The sequence below is a fragment of the Danio rerio genome, chromosome 9 (genome assembly GCF_052040795.2).
Source record: "Danio rerio strain M-AB ecotype USA chromosome 9, GRCz13ab, whole genome shotgun sequence".
Lineage (NCBI taxonomy): Eukaryota > Metazoa > Chordata > Actinopteri > Cypriniformes > Danionidae > Danio > Danio rerio.
This window is the reverse complement of record NC_141029.1, coordinates 27,217,941-27,239,202: the sequence shown is the minus strand read 5'-3', so window position 1 is coordinate 27,239,202 and position 21,262 is coordinate 27,217,941. Positions and strand designations below refer to the sequence as shown.

Sequence of the window (21,262 nt, the reverse complement as noted above, 5' to 3'; positions counted from 1 at the left end):
AAATAAGAGGTGTATTTTCATTCTTTTGAAACACTTATGTCAGTGAACCACATTCAGCACAGTATTATAAAGTCCATCTGCTCCTATCAGTGAATTTAGTTCTTCTTGCCACTAAAAGCGGTGCTATCGGGAGCTGTTATTTCCCCTGCTGGCACCTCCTGTTGATGCGAACGACAGTGATTTTAGGGATCTAATGTGCTCAATGTCACACTCGCTCAAGCTCAAACACACTGTCAGATGAAATCAAGACGAGATCCGTCAGGACGCTGTTGTGATTCGATGCCCTCTTCTCCCACCATAAACACGAGATTACAGAGCTGACAGAACACAAGACACGAGCAATCAGGTGACCTTTACCCTCTGTGTGGGACTAGTGTTAAGATTCACATCTATTTCTGAACTACACAATAGATCTTTATAGATTTGGCCTGTGATGTCAAAGAATCTGGGCCAGGGGGGAAGAAAAATCCTTACTGTTGAGCACTGCAGGACATCTTTGGCAGCTCTGAATAGATGCATTTACAAGCGCGTGTGTCGGGGTGAGCTATGGGACTTGTATGGTTGCACAAAGGGTTACCTTTGTGTCAGGTGAGCATTTGGAATTCCCCGATTGAGTTTCAGTGTTATGTAGGCCAGATCTGACAGATGAACCATCCCCGCAGCGCTACTGATATTAAATATCATGATCAGCCCAAACTTGTTTTTGATATGGAAGAAGTTTTATTAGCTTTTAATGTAGCAGTCAAAAGTCTTCAGGGACTATAACAACACTTGGTTAAAATGAAACCGTGTTGGCAATTTTTTTTTAGTGGTGCATTTGTTCGTAAATTGGATGAATTATAGTTTTGAGTGTGGGAAGGGGTCGATTAAATGTAAAGGGGCTTGATGATGTTAGCTGAAATATGCACTGCTGGTTCTGTTTATATATATATATATATATATATATATATATATACATACAAAATTAACGCGTTAACGCATGCGAATAATTTGAAATAATTAACGAGTTTAAAAAAATTTACGCAGTTTTTTTTTTTTTTTTTTTTTTTTTCTGTTGTGGCCAGGGGCAGACGCCGGGCAATTTCCCCGCTGTTTCGACGTACTTTTTTGGGCCGGGCTGATCATCTTCTTATGATCTGATCGGCCCATAAAACACTATTGTCAAGTTTTTCTGCCTCAGTTATTGACGGTGCTGTGAGCTGTCACGCTCTGAAACGCTTTTCCGGAAAGAGCAGCCGTGCGACATAATCTGTAGCCCATTGGTTCTTTTCTTTATTGACATTGGGCTGACTCAATCACAAACTTCCATGTTGGGCTCTGTGTAACCCAGTTGTGTATTGGTCAAAATAGCCGAGAGTCACGCCTGTTTCTTACGCGCCGGTCCGTGCCGCGGGAGAGCAGGCTTTTGCGTCTGCACTCTGCAGCGGGGCACAGGTCAATATATTCCTGTCTATTCTATCTAGTTACCTATCTGTCCATATAAATATACTTTTTAAACTTTTAATCTGCACCACGGCCCGCGGCAACTTCTGCCTGCTGTTTCCTTAACCTGCAAGTCTTTATTTTACAAATTATAAAGAAGGTCCGCTTCTAAAGCTCTGAGGGGTGTCAGTCATGAATTTTAAGATGCACTCGGTCAGAAGACAATCGCAGGAGATATCATGACATTGTGTGTTTGATCGTCAGCATGATGTAGGCTTATAGTGACAATATTTATACAATATGGTTATTATAATGATATTTATACATGACCAAACTAGTGTGCAACTTAAGCAACTTTTTTTTTTTACATTTAGTTTTGTAGTTCGGGCAGAAACAAATATTTGTTGCATTTTTCAGTTGTTTAAGTTCATTTGATTGACAATGTAAAATCTTTTAGCTACATTTGATGTTTCATTGTTGAGTTAAACATGTTTTTAAGGGTCTCTGACTTTCTCTGCTTTTATAATTTATCTTTATTTTATTATTCAACATTAACTGTGTGCGTCAGCTGGCAGTTTTTGTTATGTTCATTATTTATTAGGCTCCCTCAAAACACACAGGGACCCACATTTCCAGTGTGGATTATAATTTTATTTTAATAATAAATAAAAAAAATGTAGTTTTTTAATTTGTCAACTCTCGTTATTTCCTATATATGGCTTTTGTGCTTTTATAGAATGGGAGTTGGTAAACCTATTCAAGGACATGCACAGATTTTCAATACTTTATTATTATTATTATTATTATTATTATAATTTTCCATATCTGCAATGCCTGTATTTTGGCATTTTTTTTTGCAGTCCACTTAGAATCCAACATGGAAATCAATGTTTTCTTTATTGGCATTGATTGCTTTGAAATTCAAATGGCATTAACATGACTGTGTTTTTATTTCTGTAATAAATATGGCTGTCAAGCCAGGATCTTGATGGTTTATTGTGGGTATGTTGTTTACATGAAGATAATCTGTTACAAGTTAAACAAAAATTCTAGTAATGAATTATATTTTGTATTTAAAAAGTATTTGTCTTGCTTTTACATTAATTTTACACTAGAATAGCCCAAATTATAAGTTTCAGTCTTTTAAATGCGATTAATCGCGATTATTATATTTTTTAAAGTGCGATTAATTAGTTAATTTTTTTAATCGATTGACAGCACTAATATATATATATATATATATATATATATATATATATATATATATATATATATATATATATATATATATATATATATATATACACACACATATATACACACACACACACACACACACACACACACACACACACAGTTGAAGTCCGAATTATGAGCCCTCTTTGATTTTTTCTTTTTTTTTCTTTTATAAATATTTCCCAAATAATGTTTAACAGAGCAAGGAAATTTACACAGTATGTCTGATCATATTTTTTATTCTGAAAGTCTTATTTGTTTTGTTTTGGCTAGATTAAAATAAAATTTTAATTATTTGAAAAAACATTTTTAGGTCAAAATGATTTGCCCCTTTAAGCTATATATTGTTTTCGAGAGTCTACAGAACAAGCCATTATTATTCAATAACTTGCCTAATTACCCTAACCTGCCTAGTTAACCCAACCTAGTTAAGCCTTTAAATGTCACTTTAAACTGAATACTAGTGTCTTAAAAAATATTTAGTCAAATATTATGTACTGTCATCATAGCAAAGATAAAATAAATCAGTTGTTAAAGATGAGTTAATTATAACTATTAGGTTTAGAAATGGAGGGAGGAAAAAAAAATCCTCCCTCCATTAAACAGAAATTGGGGAAACAAGGGGGCTAATAATTCTAACTTGAACTGTTTGTACATTTATATTTTTATTATGCATGGTTGCCTTTAATTAATCAAAAATGTTATTAAATACTTTTATATTGTAAATATTTATATTTAAAATAAAATAATTTCTTTTAAACTGTCAGTTCTTCAAAGCATCCTGGATAAATAGAACTATTTAGAAATGTAAGTGCATAATTAAACTAGAAGTTATTATAAATTGTATTCAGAATTTATAATTTTAATGTTGTTGTTTGTTTTTTATTATTGACCCCAAACTTTTTGAATGGCAGTACATGTTCGTTTTGTTCTTGTTTTAATCGATGATTTCTCAAGAATTTTGACTCGAGCTTTAAAGCTGTCACTCTAATGCGTCATAAACATTGTGAGATTGCCAGAAGTGATTTTAGAAATTGTTGACGGAACATGTGACATTTCACAAAGTGCCACAAAGAAATCTGCTTGCTATGAAATGCTTAGAAATGTCATTTCTCCTGAATGCGTCTTTCATAAGATTGTACATTTCAGTGCAGAAAAATACTTCAGCTCTTTTTCTTCTTCTCAGTGATGAAACCATTAAGGTCCAATTGCTTGCTCAGTGTATGCTGATAAATAATATTTTGCTTTCTTCAGTTTTTCAGAAGAGCTAATATTGCCGTGTGGTTGCTGCATTTGTGATATACCCACTCTTTGTAGTGTTTTATGCTAATATTTGCTAAACTTAAATATTTATATTGCAGGCCAAGCCAAATATGAATAATTTGAGAGCTGCCTAACTTGATATTTATCACCATTTGTTTGTTTTTTTGTTAGTTTCACTCTAACTCTATCACTTATTTTCTCATTGATGTTATCTCTATATCTCTATATAGGCGGCTCCATTGCAACCCATAAATGCACAATAAATCCCATTCAGATAGGTGAACTGTGTTCGACCATGCATTCACATAGGCCACTTTATCACCATAAATAAGATTCATTTTATGATGCCTTTAGCGTATGTCATCAGCATTGTTTTGAATAGCACTGATTGAAATGTTTCCCCATCAATTCTCAGGCCGGTTTAAAACATGTAGTTAAAAATAATGTGTCTTCTTTGGAAACATTTGGCCCCCAGCCTCTACTTTAGAGGCTCATACATAACATTTAGAAGGCAGAGAGAGGCTTCTTGATTATTTAACAGTTTTCTTGCGAGAGCCCAAGACCCAGCATGCCCCTCAGGAGAGAGAGCACAGTGTGCTTCAACCGCATTAAGTGCTTGGCTTCATGGCGAGAAAGGGAATGTCTTGTTTCAGGAAGGAACGGCCATTCAGGCAGCTGCATGCATTTTGCAGGTCATGAGGTCAGATGCTGGAGATTCATGTAAAACTCATTGCCTTGCTTTCATTTCTTTAGATTCAGGTTCAGCTCAGCTACACTTATTTTAGTGCCGTGGCAAATTTTCAACTTTTATCATCATCTAAATCAGTGCTTCCCAAAGTGGGTGTCACATGATTTTATTAAACTATCAGAATTACTATATTTTAACCATAACCAACAGATAATAAAAATAGTAGTTTTTAATAGTAAAAAACATGCAAACGAAAAGCTATTAAATATTGTTTTCTTCATAGGATTGTGTGTTTACCTTAGATTACAAACACAGCAATAGCGCCAGCTGCAGCAGATTGATTTTATAACACCAGGTTAAACTTTGTGATGCTTTTATCAAATAGATTAAAAAATATATGTATATGTGTGTGTTTGTGTTTGTGTTTGTGTTTGTGTGTGTGTGTGTGTGTGTGTGTGTGTGTGTGTGTGTGTGTGTGTGTGTGTGTGTGTGTGTGTGTGTGTGTGTGTGTGTGTGTGTGTGTGTGTGTGTGTGTGTGTGTGTGTATGTATGTATATGTGTATATATATATATATATATATAGTCTCCAAAATTAAACCAAGGTTAGACTTATACTTATAATATGCTGACTATATTGTGCCCATCAGTCTCATTAGTTGAGGTTAATTTTAAATTAAACAAACAAATAAATGGCTATAAAAATTATATGGTTAGACTGTTGCACTTATTTGTGTTGTCAGTATGCTCGTGTTTATATAGGCCTGTTGTTGTTAGCGCAATGTTTTTATATTATATTATATTATATTATTTTATTTTATTTTATTTTATTTTATATTATTTTTTATTATATTATATTTTATTATATTATATTATAACCACCTCCGAGGAATTTGGGGGTTGCAAGTCACTGGCAGTTGATATTTTATGGGTTCTGGGCTAAAAAGTTTGGGAACCCCTGATCTAAATAATCATGTAGATGTTTTTTCTACACCTCTTTGTTTGTTACTTTGTCATCTTGCATTATGCTGTATATTATTTAGTAGGTGGAGAGGCATGGTGTGCTAAGTGCTGCACCTTAGCTCTAAAAACTATTTTCATTTTTTGTTAAAGTCTTGGTTAAAGTGTTACCGTACAAAACTATGTGCAGTGTGAGATTTCAGTCTGTGTCTGTTAATGAGAATGCATGGAGATTTTTGTACTCCCTGAGAAGTAACGATTTGTGCCCCATGTTCTTTAAACTATACATTTTGTTTTGTTTTTTGAGATCTTTAAATGTTCCCAGTTGTCTGTTTTATTTGGTGAGGTCTCTTAGTATTTTAAGAAAGTCTGGCAGTTGCTGTAACATGCAAATTTGGCCTCAGGTGCGCGCAGCAACCGCTGAGTGTGGTCCTCAGGGCAAAATGTTCATTCTTTCCATTTAAATTCATTTACATAAAGTTAAAATCACACACAAGTAAAAAAAAATAAAAATATTTAAGGCAAGATATTTGATCATACCATATAATTGAGACTCACACCCGTATCCTTAAGTGTCTTTATCTAAAACAAACAACACAAAACCAGATTGCATAAAAAAAAATAAAATAAATAAACAAATACATTTAATTGGATGGATAAACAGATGCAATGCAATATTTTGGCTGAAATAGTTTTAATATGGGTCATGTCAGCATCTGAATGGCTTGCATTTATGATGTGTTCGCACTTGTATTTCTGTTCTTTTATTTATTTATTAATTTATTTATTTGTTATTTATTTACTTATTTTAGACCACTGAAGGCTTTTATACATTTTATTCTGGTTTGCTTTGCATTCAAACTGTCATTTCTAAGACTAAACAAGCGCAAATATACCACAAAAAAGCTAATTGTTGTCTCATTAGTCAGAGTATAATGGTTTATGTTCTAGGATTCCAGTTATATCAGTCATCGGTCAGAATGGATAGATGACAGCTATGCAGCATTATTATGCTGTTTGTTTTAGTTATAGATTAAATTATTACTTTATCATGTTAAGAAAGAATGAAATCTTTTTTTGTGTGTTTTTCAACATTTGTTCTGAACAGTATTATTTCAACTAATTTTCATTTCAACCAACATTTCTCTTTGACTTTGCTGTAGTTTACCCAGTAATAATTTTTTTAGAGGCATTAGCAAAGCAAACAGAGCTTTTTTTCTTGCCGTGTATAAAATCACTATTAACAGCACTTTAATTCGTCATGGTTAATTAATCATAAAGGCTTCTCAACACAGCAATTCTACACAGAACAAAACCGCTGCAACTTAACAGTTATGACACCTGTGCGCTAGTTTAAAGTTCCAAGCTTGTACACCGAGGCTCACACACACCAGATTAACTATATCTGAGGCTATCAACTAACGGCTGTTCATATATTGTGTCTTTTGCACCCACAAGTTTTTTATTTCTTTTCTTGCATGCATATTGGTAGTGATCGCACTGCGATTCACATAACAAGAACTGACCGTTCAGCTGCATACTTTGTATGGAATATATACATTTCTACTTCAAAGAGAAAAAAATACATAATAAAAATACCAAACAAATTCATAATATTGTTGATCAAAAGTACCATTTAGACAGGGGTTCAGCAGCCTTTGATAGATTTGTTGTCTTTAAAAGGGATATATTGAGCTATTATGTTGCTTAAATCACATTAGATAAATACTATTTTTTTCTTATTTTTGTTTATTTATTGCTTCATTTGTTTATTTATTTATTCATTGTTCCGTAATTTATTTTCAGTGTAAAATTATTACATATACATATATATATATATATATATATATATATATATATATATATATATATATATATATATATATATATATATATATATATATATATATATTTAAAAGCCAAAAATGTTTTTTTACTTAAGTCCAAAGAGAAATGGACTTGTTTGTTTGTTTATTATTATTATTATTATTATTATTTATGTGCTGTATTATTTGGTTACTGAGCAGCAATGAATAACACTTTAAATATATAGAGTTTTAATGTGATTTACTAAAATAGTAGTGTTTTGTAATTAATGAATGCGAATTATTCCTCAGACTATAATCGTACAACCAAAATCTGAATCGTTGCATCCCTAGTATATGCCTTATAATGCTTTATAATAAAGCATGGTTTGTTATTCCAATGGGTTGGATTGTTTTTTCACCACAAGACACCAGTGTTCATGTTCAAGGATCCAAGATCCACTTGTTCAAATGGATTGTTTTGATTAAGTGATTCAAAATATGATTGCCATGTTCACATATGCATGGACAACAACCACACTAACAGAATTTGTTTTAACGGAACTAAACCTAACCAGGCATGAACACGCCATAATTATCTGGTCATTAAACAAATAAAGCTAGATTTTAACTAATATAAAAACACTTTTTTGTGAAATTGTACACTAAACAAAACCGTGTTACTATTTGTTTGGCTTGACATAAATCTTTTAGACAGATGTTACTAGGTTAGGTAGAATAACTCTACTGTGTTAAATCGGCAAGTAATTCATTTTTTATATTAAATAGATGGCTGATTCATTTACTTTTTTTTTTTTTTTTTAGAAATCGTGAAATTCCCCATCTCGTCTTTTCATCTCCTATAGGTTACACTAAAACTAACGCTTGATTTCCTCTTTCCTTCCTCAACTAGCACGCCTTTCATATAATGATAGAGGTAAGAGAAGCCTGATTCATTCATCTTTTTTATTTTTTTTTTCCTCAAGATTTTGTTCGAATCTCATTTTAAACCTCTTTTTCATTGCTATCAAAAGCACCCCTTTGTTTTTGTTAGCCCATTTTCCTATAATATCCCACTGGGTTTATTTTGCGTTTATCCCTGCACATTGCCTCATCAATCTGTGATGTTCTGACTTTCAGTGCACGGATAACAAAATGAAATCCTCTCTGTTTCGGGGGATTCAGGCAGAGATCCCTTGATTTAGGTGCATGGTAAAACCACAGTACTGAGGTTAAAAAATGCACGTCTCCAAGCATGCAGCAAATGTATGCAAAGATGAATGTTATGAATGTGGGAATGGGGAACAGCTTAAAGTGCTTTTATTGTACTTCACATTTGTAGTCTTTTTTTTGAAAGATTCATGGTAAACTGTCATATTGCATCAGTGTTGCGTTGCCACTTGGTCATTCTCCGTTTCAACACACACAATATATATGTGAGAAATCTGTGGTTTGATCAGTTTAATGGATATGAGGGTCCAGATCTGCAGTTTTGACAAGAGAGGCTAAACTTTATTGAACTAAGATATGCCCTGGTGAGTCCTGAACTGCATTTACTTTTACATGAATGTGCTTCTTGACAGATGTTCTGAGCTAAAAAAAATAAATAAATAAAAAAATCTGCCACAGCAAAATATAGTTTAAAATGTTATTATGGATTTTATAGAGGCAATGCTTTAGTATGTTAAAAAGAACTTTAAAAAATCAGATAGTAATTTGGTTGTTAAGTGATTATATATTAATGGTGTAAAGGATTAAAAAACCTCACAATTCGGATCACACTACAGTTTTTAAGTCATGGATCGGACCATTTTTTGGATCGGCACAAATGTAATTTGATTTCCATTTATACATAAATATTACTGCACAAACCATTGGTTTTAGCAAAAATAATTTAGAACCAGTAATTTTGATAAAAATCAAAAAAGAACCAGCTAAAGAAGGGAAAATATTCAATGATCTTTGCTATTGTTGTTGATAAGGCTAAATATAGTAATCTAACATCTTGTACAACATTTCTTTTTCAATTAATGTTTCTACAATTTACACATAAAACCTTATGTTTCATTATAGGTGGATCATTTTTGAAAACCTGTTCAGTGACAACCATTTTCATTATTGTTTGTCGCCACCTATTGGTTATTTAATGTAACTGCTACAACATTCACCAGCGTCAAGTTCCATCAAACTGTGATTTTAATCTGTACCATCAACATCAGTGTTTATATCTGATATATAAACGTTCTTCCCAGTACTTCTGTGTTATTTAATTGTTTTTAAGTAACTGAAAAAGTGTAAAAACTGAATCTCTTGATCAAACACAGATTTGAATGCAGCACTTTGAAGGATAATTAAACAAATCATTATCATTCATGTTACGCGGGTTTGAATTGAGATCATGATCTTTTCATTGTGCAGCTTTACATTGAATGTATTAATACAGGCTAAACAAACAGTGGCAGAAAACGCCTTTAACTAATTACCTAAGAAAGCATTTAGGTGCTTTTTCGTCATCATTATGTTTTACAGGGAGGCTAAAATGCTGTCATACACATGATTTGAATGATGTGGGAGGCGATCTCTCTGCAATTATTATATATATATATGTTGGATTATCCTACAAGTTAAAAAAAAGCGTATGATTCCGCAATCCGAACTGTGGGTTGTGATCCATTAAACCGCTATTATATATAATTTTAAACTTTGTTTCCATATCACCCTAACAAGGAGAAAAAAGGTGAAAAAAAAAAAGTTTTATTCTTGGGTCCAGGAAAAAAATGAATAATGGTTGAAAAACAAAAACTATATTATGACCATGATAACTTTTGATCCAGTAAACCTTGACTAACATTATAAGTGGACCTCAAGGGAAAGATAAACAAAAAAAGATATTGCCCTTTTACAACCTTTTAAATCACTTTGTGCTCTTAGAGGGTGATTGAACAGTAATGTTGGGAAGCCCAAAAGGAAATCAAATGACCATTCAGTGTTTCTTGAGCCAACGATTGTTGCTCGACTGCTATGGAGATTTAGTCCATCCTTAAGGTTTAATACAAAGCATCACATTGATGCTTTTCTTCATTGTGTCATTGCTGATAAGATAAACTCTGGCTCTGAAAAGTCTATGTAGTTCTGTAAGCATTTGTCTCAATGTTACATTGTATATAAATCTTGGTACTATTCCATTTGGTAAAACCTCTTGGCCTGAATGTGTCTTCCAAATGAATAACTGTATGTAAATGATTTACTGGAGAGCTGAAGCCCCCTAAAATTTCAAGGTTGAACAGTTACCCCAGGTGCACTTGCATTTACCAAGTCTTGGTAAGCAGTCGACCTTGGGGTTGCCTTAATTCAGGTGATACAAATTTGATTCATTTTTTTATGTAGTGCAATATAAAGAAATTTGATTTGCAATATAATTTCGTTTAGAGACTTAAAATCTTTCAAAACTATTCACATCAATACTTTCAATTATTTTGTCTGAATGGATGTGACAATAATGTCCTTGTGGGCTGAATGCAAAAACAAATATGAGAGGATTTGTACATATCATTTTTAAAAATGTAAATGAAAAATACATTACCAAAATAATCTCTTTTTATATGTGTATTCAAATTGAAGTTTAAAAATGAGATTTGGGGACATACACTCTGGATGGCTCTAAATGCATGTATGACTGCAAACCAAATAGTCTCTGTATTTTCAGACATTAAAAGGCACCTAATTTAAAGGGCCATGAAACCCCCTTGAGCAAAAGAGGGATGATGTGGGCGTGTCGATTTGAGCGCTGAGTTTCTGAGTCAAAACACACACACACAGGGGAGAAGGTGACTGTGTTTACATGGACCTCTGTAATAGAATTATTTGCCAAATTATCAAATGGTGCACTTTAACTGCAGTTTGGCTCTTTCATTCAGGAATTTCATTCGTGCCCCTCGTGACACACGACATATTTGATTCGAGCCGCTCTAAGCGTGTATTTTTCATGCAATGTTTGATACCACACAGCGAATGAGAGAAAAAAAAAACCTACGCATTTCTCTGTAACTAAGATGCATTCAGCAGGTAGTGTCAGAAAGCCGTTTGTGTTATTCCGGTCACAAAATGCGGTGAAAATCCTACATGACGGCAATAGTTTGGTTGTGGTGCTAACAAACTCGGTTTAATAGTCCGATACGAACAAACTGAATAAACATAGACCATTGGTCGCTCACTTACCAAATCTGTAGAGACAGGAAAATCCACAGCAACCAGAACCGCGTCTTTATTAAGAGGAGACAAGCAGCGAATCTAGATCTCACCATTTGCAGAAGAGAAAAGTGCTTGGGTAAACAATGTTCCTTAGACACCTAAGTTATTGTTGTCGCGCGTCGCTCTCATAGAGAGAAAACGAAAACAAAACTTCACTGCAGCTAATTATAAAAGCAACACTGCATGCTTGTTTTGCCAACACAATGCGGCGTCTCTGCCGTCTACATGGTAACATTAATGAATATTAATGAAGTTGCACAATAGGTCACGCTGATTGGTTTGAACCAAGCCTTACTCATGCATTAATGCAGCGCACTCTGAGACGTAATACGTTACTCCTAGGTACAGACGTCCAGTCTACATGCTGGAACACACGCTAAAGTAATGGCCGTGACGCAGCTTCAAAAATTCATTTTAAACCGGAAGTACAAATTTGCTCGAAATAACGCAAAAACAACCAATTTACACTTTTTAGTGAGATATGTGCCCTATTAGTGTTTGTAGGAGTGTGGTACACATATACAACTGTCAACAGCTCAAAAAATGTGTTTTGGTGTTTCGTGACCCTTTAATGCTAGTTCTCGTCGCCCAACGTTCCCACATGTCTGTCAGTGTGCCGCAATCCTCAGTCTCCAGCTGCGTCAGATAAACAGCAGTGTGACAGACATGAAGGAAACAGATCTCCATAACGTTTGTGAGAAATACTACAGTAAGAACTTTCCTAATGATTATTCGATGTATTTTTTGTGGAGTTACAATGAGGAGTTACTCACAATGTTGTTACAAACGTTCTTTTATAATTGTACTGACACACGGCTATGATGATAAAGTAAAGATGGTAAAATTGCTGTAATTTATTACAAATATGCACCATTTTAAAAAGTTTTAAACTTGTAAAACTTATTCTTCATCACGTTTGGTGATGATTGATGATCACAGAGAGTTGAACAGATCTTTTAATCTCAGTTGCTTTGCGCACATCCTGTCTTGTTAATATGATTATATGCGTTACTACAGAGGAATGTTAATACGCGGCTGTCAATCAATTCGGTGGGCAGGGAACCCACACTCCTATATTGCGTTGCGGTTGAACTTAAAATGGGAGGGAATTGGATAATGTTTTAACATCAGTAAATTTAAAAAAGAGACTTATTGTCTTTATATCACCTAAACAGACTGTGAACACACTATACCTACACACAGCTTTGTCCAAACAGCTCTCAAAAGATGATTTTCATAGGTGCCCTTTAAAAAATGCAAACAACTCTAGTAATCTGCAGACTGACGTCCTATAGCTGCTACTGGCGCTGGGTAGATAGATAGCCCTCTTAAATTACCTACGTTGTTCTTTCTTTTTCTCTATTTTGGAAAAGGAATGCTTTAAAAATGTCAGTCTGAGCCTCCATCCACGGCCACTGCCCCAGGGGCAAACGCTTCCCGTAAGACCTATTGTCATCATGTTTATGACGGCTGTCTACTCTGTGACTGACGTTTGGGCAAATGGAAAAGTAAACATGACCCTGACCCGTGGGTGTAGGTGTGTGAGGTCAGGGTCAGGGTTGTTTTCTTCACATCCCCCTCAGGATCTCGGTGCCTCCATCCTCCCTCATTACTTGTCGTTTCTCTGGGTTTGTGTAACAGCGAAGCATTGCCATCTCAGATGTACTCCCTTTCTCGCCTGACTGTTTCGTGTTTTTTTTTTCTCTGCATGATGGATGTTCTGTTCTTTAACCCCGTCTCCTCCCACCCACAGTCATGCGATGTACTTTTCTCTGGCATTCGTTTCCTTGAGGACTCGGGAAAAGTTAGTTAACAACCCAGATCCATATGCTAAGGAGTCTCTGTTCAGAACAATCGGTGCTTTCCTTCCCCCCACCATGTTCAGTTGGTGGAAATTTAGGCCACATATAAAAACATGCCTGTTCTGCATTTGTCCTACTTTTGCCTGAACTCCAAACCACAATCCAGCAGGTGCTCTGTGGACAAGCATTTCTTCATCCTACCTACTTATTGCGCGTTTGTTTCAAAAGGAGGACAAATGAAGCTGTTTTCCCCCTCAATTCCAGCTCTTAAGAATAACAAAGGGAAGTAGGTTGTTAAAGAGCTTTTGAGTGAATCTCTCAAGACTTGTAAAGAATGTATCCTTCTCCTTTTTCTTGTATTTTTTTTTTACCTCATTTTTTATATTCAGACATTGACAAACACTCTTATGTTTTCCATGTGAAATGTGCTGTTTAAATTTGCATGGTTGTCAATCAGGATAGCTTTTTTCCAAGCTCAGGTATCAATGCAGCAGAGGTTAGATTTGTGCCTACAGATACCATCTATATTGCTTTCTTACTAGTCATGGGACGATAATCGTTTTGAAGGTATACCGTGGTTTAGAAAAGTCAAGGTTTTAAAACCCCCAATATTTTCTGCTTTATCATTCCAACGGTATATGTCAGATTTTCTTTTTACATTTTTTTTAAACAACAACAGAAAAGATAATCAAAGATGGCATTTTAAATTGTAATGAAATCAGTGTTTTTGAAACTGATGAAGACAGCAGCAGTCAGTGATTCATTTGAATTATTCAGCCTGACATGTTTACTGCCCCAAAATATTTGAAATGTTTCTAAAAAATGAAATATATTGTGTTCAAAAGGGAAAATGATTGTTTTTTTTTTGTTTGTTTTTTTTAGCCAGACATTAAAAAAATAATATAATTTGAGCAGTAATCACCAAACAGTGAAACTGTAATGTTTTTACACTAGGTTATCAGACCATCAGAATCTTGTACCGGCCCATGCCTATTTCTTACACTGAATAACTGGGATTCGTTTGATGAGTGGGAAACAGCCTTTTGTGTTTTGCTGGCAAAGGGTAATTGATCAGAAAAGGTCATGCTGGATGTACACTGGGTTTTAGCTCACTTGAACATTTTAAATGTAGGCAAGTACAGAAAGGTTCAAGCCTTCAAGGTGTAATGGCATGCCAGTGCATTTTACCCACAAACTAGGTCAGCTGCTTATCAAATCTGTGGTCCACTTACAGAAGCTATGGATTATGTTTAACAAGCTCTGAACTGCAACTCCCATAAGCCCCTTCTGGCCAAGCTTTATGCAGCTCAGCTGCATGACATGACCCACCTTTAACCCACTTAACACATCACCACAGTTAGCATTACTGACATGTGTAATTTCATATAATGTATCACAATAGTAGTGCTCTCCACCAATGTGATCCTTAAATGTGCTCAGAATGTTTATAATCCTAATGCAGACAACATCTGCTTTGGTGTGATACAATCTTTTTTTTTTCTTTTCATCTATAACAATGAGTGTTGACATGATTTTATTTTCCTTTTTTATGAAAATAGTACTTTTGTTTAGGAAGGATGTTCAGTTGATTGACAGTATTAATGTTTTGTGACGCTGAAGACAGCATCAATTTATTAACAAAAATAAATTACAAAAAATTATTTTTTGTTGTTGTTTATGTAACACAGAATGAACCTGGAATTGATTAAGTGAGCATTTCCTCCGTATTTGATTTCCTGACATGAGGTGTATCTGATTGATCATACTTGATTCTATATTAGACAAACATATTTTCCAAGTTACAGACAAACTCTTTGCATGTGCTTGTGTACCCATTCTCTTGCGACTGCATGCGTATGAGTGGAAGTGTATTTAACTGAATATAAAGTCTAGCATGAACCAACCCTTAACTTGCTTAACAGAGCAGGTCACAGTTCTGCAGTAATTGAATAAACATAGATGATGCTTTAGTTAAGAGTCATGGGATTATATTAGGGTCTGACCTCTGGACAGTGACCTTCTGCAATAATCGCTTTGAATGGCCCTTTAGTTACATCTTACTGAAATGATCTTATGGTGGTAAATGACGTCACTCTTAAAACCCTCCCTAAGGCGTTCATAAGTCACAGCCAGTGTTGCTGTGAAACATGTTGATTGATGATGGATATTATAATAATAATGAAGATTACAGAACTTCTTTTCTACGTTGATTTGTTTAACCAACACCTTGTTTTTTGTTATTTTTTGCAGGACCCTGGACCAATGCCACCATCTCCCACCCTGGTCCAAAAGCCATTGCAGTTGTTGGAAATCAAAGCTAGGGGGCGCTTTGGCTGTGTGTGGAAGGCTCAACTGCTCAATGACTATGTGGCAGTGAAGATTTTCCCCATTCAGGTACCGCACGAAGAGACTTAGCTCCTAAAGCTGATCAGTTAATTAATTGAACTTGCTTAACCAATTAAACGGCCAAACGTGGAGCTGAGCCATGTGTCAGCCTCTGAAGCACATGTGCAAAGCATTTACAACATTAGCATATAATGTGATTTTAATTAAACCTAATGAATCTATTTCTAATTGCTGAGAGGCTGGTGGAAAAGAAGACTCCATCAAATGATTCAAAACCAGATGCATACAATGACTATATATATATTGCAATATGAATATAATATCTCCAGATGATTTGAATAGCTCTATTTGAAAAGATGTCATTAAATTGAATCAACTGTGATGATCAGGTATTTTTTTATCCAGTGCATCAGCATGAAATATAATAAATTAAAAACATAAATACAACAGAGCAAAAAAAAAAAAAAACAAGTTAAATAAATAGTTAAATAAATCTATGGGGTCCTAAAATGTCTTAAATTAAAAAAAAAAAAAAAACAATTTTAGGCCTCAAAGTCTTAAATCCATTAAAATATTGTACTGTAGGTCTTAAATCATTTTAAATGGTCTTATTTTCCTATGAAATCTATGCCCAATTGGGCCAACACCCATCCAATCACTAACAATATATTTCAATAAACGTTTTAAGAAATGTTTATTTGTTAAATTTATTGACTTAATAATAGGGTTTAATTATCTTCCTTACAATAACATTTGTTTTTAAAAATTTCTTTTTTAAGGTTTTTACTTGGCCATTAAATAGGATCTTTAGCATTTAGTGTAAGAAATTTCATTCATTATGGTCTTAAATTCGACTTGATAAAACCTGTCGAAACCCTGGTACAGTAATTGAATGTAAAATAACACATAAAAATAAAAATGTAAAATTTCTTTATCATTTAATCATTAATAAATAATATAATTTTGAGATATAACTATTGCAGATATTAATGCTGTAACGATATATCATTCAGCCCTATTTAACAGAATCAATTTAATACTTATATTCAGCAACAATTATAAACCTAAATAACTGCTGGTCTTATGAAATCTGTGAAAATCTTGTACTTTTTTTTTTACTCTTAAAATAATTGGTGCTGATGTGAACATTTTAGCACCCTAGGAATAAATTACATGTTAGAAATATTTATTGCATTTTTAAATAAATGCAGAAATGTGGGCTTAAAACGCACAAAAAATCTTAGTAAATTCCATCCCTTGGTTTTACCCACATGCAACAAGTGTAAAGCTGCTGTGGGTACCGTAGCACATCTTTTTTGGTTCTGTGTTCAAATTCAGATTTTTTGCTTAGAAATATTTCAGTTCTTTGCTAAAGTTTACAATTATGTTTTACTCCCTGACCCAATCTTTGCTATTTTTGGCTGGTCAGATTTTCTGGCGACTCTCAACCGAAATGTACAGCTTCCTGTTTAGAGTGACATAATCATTGCTAAAAAAAAAAAGTTATTCTTTGTTTCTGGAAGAAAAATGTTTGGCCTCTTTTTTTCTGACTGGCTTTTTGGACTTATCTCAACTTTACATTTGGAAAGAATAAGAAATACCACTTCTGGGAACTCTTCGAAATTGTATAAAATGTGGGATACAGTCTTTTTTTTTTCTAAAAAAAATCATAAAGACTAATAGAATTGTTTAATTTCTGAAGATTTGAAAGTTTTGTTTTTCTCTCTCTCTTTACATCTATTGCTGTATCTTTTTGTAGGTAATATATGTCTTGTATGTCACCATTTTGCCCTTGTTTCATGCATCATTTTACATTTTACACCGATTATTATTGCATGATGGGTTTGTCTGTTGCTTGCTTTTCTATGTCTGCAAAAGTATTTTTTTTTAAATCTCAAAAACACACAAAAGTACTGTACTATATTTGCTTAATGTATAAATTTGTTAAATATATATGATATAACAGTATATATCAGTTTATAGATTAAATAACACATGTTTGTTTCATGAAATGGTATCTGTAAATTGAGATTTTTAGTTGAGTCTAAGAAAAGCTGTCTCACTCCTCTACCTAGATTCAAATCTCTGGTTAATAATTGCTTGCCTACGTAATCTGAGTTGGTTGTGAATGTCAGCTAAGTTTTTAAGTTAGTTTGTCACTTGTTATAATGAGCAGTTAGCAGCTCTACTGATGTTGACATACCAGTGGATCACTGTTCAGGAGATTGCCCATCTTGACCCGAGTACTGCTCTAATTGCTGTGTACTTTGTTTTTTTCTTAGGACAAACTGTCTTGGCAGAACGAGTATGACATTTACAACATCCCCGGCATGAGGCATGAAAATATCCTGCAGTTCATCGGGGCTGAGAAGAGAGGAAGCAACCTAGACATTGAGCTGTGGCTCATCACGGCTTACCATGAGAAGGTCTGGAGCCCAATTCAACTGGGCCGCATTAGCTCACGCTTTAAAAGATGAACATTTCTAGATCCATATTTTACTTTCTCAAAGTTTACTAATTGATCCCTCTGCCATCACATATCGTTATATTCTTTTTGCTAATGATATTTAAAGTCTTTGATTTATTTTTCATGAATTTGGATAAGACTTTAATTTTGCTTGTATATTAAAATAATCATGACAGAAACTGATGGCTGAGAAAGAGAATGAATGCATCACACGGCTATTTTTGAATGCTATTGATGTGGTTGTCTCTCTATAAATTTGCAGTTTGTCGTTAAAATATTTAGATACGGAGGTCTTTTGTTTGAGCTGTTCTCAAGAGACAGAAATAATGAAGTGACAAAAGTGACATTTTTCATGTTGATGCCTGGCTGGATTCAGTCGTGCAAAAGAAATCATTTTCATAAAAAGAATATTTCAAGTCATTTGAGTCAATATATGTCAATAGTGCAAGCATACTTTGCACGTTGCTTTATTAGCAGTCGGTTATCCTATTAGTTTTTACTTTTGTTTCTTCTTATTGTTAGTCAAAAGGGTTGAGTTAATTGTATTGCAGGCTGATGCGCAGTTGTGATTGATCTGCAGAGTTCTCTGACGGACTACTTGAAGGCCAACGTAGTGACGTGGAACGAGCTGTGCCACATCGCTCAGACCATGGCTCGAGGACTGGCTTACTTGCACTCCGACTTCCCAGGACACAGAGATGGTCACAAACCAGCCATCGCACACAGGTTAGAAATGTATATCCGTCTCGTCTGCGTTTTTAGGTATTTGATCACAAGTGGTTAACAGACATGCATAATGTAAGTAAATTAAAACTAAGTGAAAGGCATTATGGCAACTAGGATTTCAGTCATAACCTGTGTTTTGGGACAATGCAGTGGTGTATGAATACCTTATTTACGTCTGCTTTCTTCAGATTATGTCTCATTGACACCATGTGTTAGGTTTGTAGGAGGAAAGTAATTATTGTGGCTTGTGGTCTTTTGTGGGTTTTTTGACGAAATAGGTGTTTACACTACTTCTAAAAGTTGTTTTTTAGACCACACTTTTAGTTGTATATTGCATGGCTCACTTGTAATCAGTCTGAAAAGGCATTTAATACCACATTTAAACAGGCTTAATAAATATTTTGCACCTTGAAAATATTGAAAAGTTAACAAATCTTAAGTCACAAATTGTTAGAAATCTGGATGGCATTCTTCTACCATTGGCATTGCAAAAAAAAAAAGGATTTTTTCCTCATTTTTTTTTCTCTAAACTGTGGAAGTTTTGCATCCTGTTGAGTGTCTAAATATATTAAAATATCTTCATTCATTCATTTTCTTTTGGGCTTAGTCCCTTTATTAATTCGGGGTCGCCACAGTGGAATGAACCCCCAACTTATCCAGCATATGTTTTATGCAGCGGATGCCCTTCCAGCTGCAACCAATCTCTGCAAAACATCCATACAATTATTCACACTCATACACTACGTACAATTTAGCCTACCCAATTCACCTGTACCGCATGTCTTTGGCATGTGGTGGAAAATGAAGGACCCGGAGGAAACCCACGCGAACACAGGGAGAACATGCAAACTCCACACAGAAATGCCAACTGACCCAGCCGAGCCTCGAACCAGCGACCTTCTTACTGTGAGGCGACAGCACTACCTACTACGCCACTGCACTGCCTCAAAATATCTTATTAAAAGTTTTTTTTTTTTTGACTGTCCTGCTTTTCGACTTACTGAAAGGGTCATGAAACCACTCTCTTTCAGTTCAAATCTACCTCAGAATTTAAAAAAAAAAATGGTTAAAAGATGCTCGACACAAACAAATCTGTTAAAATCACACAAAAAAGTACTTCAGGGTGTCTTGAACTTTAAATCTAGATAGCTTCCTTTAAATCATTGGGAGTGTTAAAGAAGGGTTTTTTTATCTGTACTATGAAAGCTTTGGACCCTGTTGACTGTCTGTAAAGGCAAAAATAGTCTTCAAAATATCTTTATTAAAAAACAATTTGGACTGTCCTGCTTTTCGACTCAAAGAATGTAAAGGTTTTTTTTTTCTTAAAGCAAACTTGACAAAATATTATCATATATTTATTTATTTATGTAAAAGTCTGATGTAAATATCTTGTGCTTGTATTTGTTTGAATGGTTTTGTTATTTCTTTATTATATTTCTATTTTTCAGTATTTTGTCAAGACATTAGCCAAAGTTATCATGCTATGTATAAAAGATACAGTACAATATATTCATCAATATAAGCCATTTTACCTTATTTAAGCTTTGTCTCATGTGTCTCATGTGTTCACAGAGATTTTAAGAGCAAGAATGTATTGCTGAAGACAAACCTGACAGCCTGTATAGCTGATTTTGGATTGGCTTTAAAGTTTGAGGCTGGGAAGTCAGCTGGGGACACGCATGGGCAGGTAAGAGTTAAAACAGCTGTTCAGATCCCATTGTGTGAGGGTTGGCCGTGTTTAAATATGAATATGATTCTGTGGAGGAGTATTAGAGGCTGTATCATAAAATCTAACGTGCTGCCTACATAATAGACTGGTCACGAAACCAGAATACCAATAGTCAATAGCATATCGGCAGCAAATTTTATCCCACATGCCAAAATGCTAACAAATTCTATTTAAAACCATGGCATTTAGCCTTGAAGTGTTTCTAAATGAGGTAAACACATCTTGACATTTTTTCAAGAAATTATTAAAGTAAACAAGTGTAAATGAAATCATGCATGCGTTGAATAATTAAAAGCATAAGAACAAGGAAACAAATTAATTAAGCAACTCTTAACTCTGAGCTTTCTCACAACTTTAACAGCGGTGTGAAGTGTTTGGGTAAACACTCAGTAATTTAATAAAAAGCACAAGTCTAATCTAATCTAATTTCAAATATAGCTTTCTTGTTGTATTGTGTTCTACAACAAGTACAAAACACAGGATCTTGACTCAAGCTATAAATCACGGCTGGCTGGACCTTTATATTCAGACCAGGGCTGAATTGACAGAATCGATACTTTTTTGATTGCA

The 21,262-nt window shown here is 34.3% G+C and overlaps 1 protein-coding gene across 4 annotated transcripts in view; it reads left to right on the top strand.

The window, feature by feature from the left end:
• The window catches only part of acvr2aa (activin A receptor type 2Aa), a 64,416-nt gene that overhangs the window by 36,419 nt on the left and 6,735 nt on the right, over positions 1-21,262 (top strand). For 2 of the 4 annotated variants that reach the window (XM_087266496.1, XM_087266494.1), the window contains exons 5-9: positions 8,285-8,308; positions 15,675-15,818; positions 18,053-18,196; positions 18,818-18,963; positions 20,536-20,650. In XM_087266496.1, the coding sequence (XP_087122622.1) occupies positions 8,285-8,308; positions 15,675-15,818; positions 18,053-18,196; positions 18,818-18,963; positions 20,536-20,650 (573 nt within the window). 4 annotated transcript variants of the gene reach the window in all.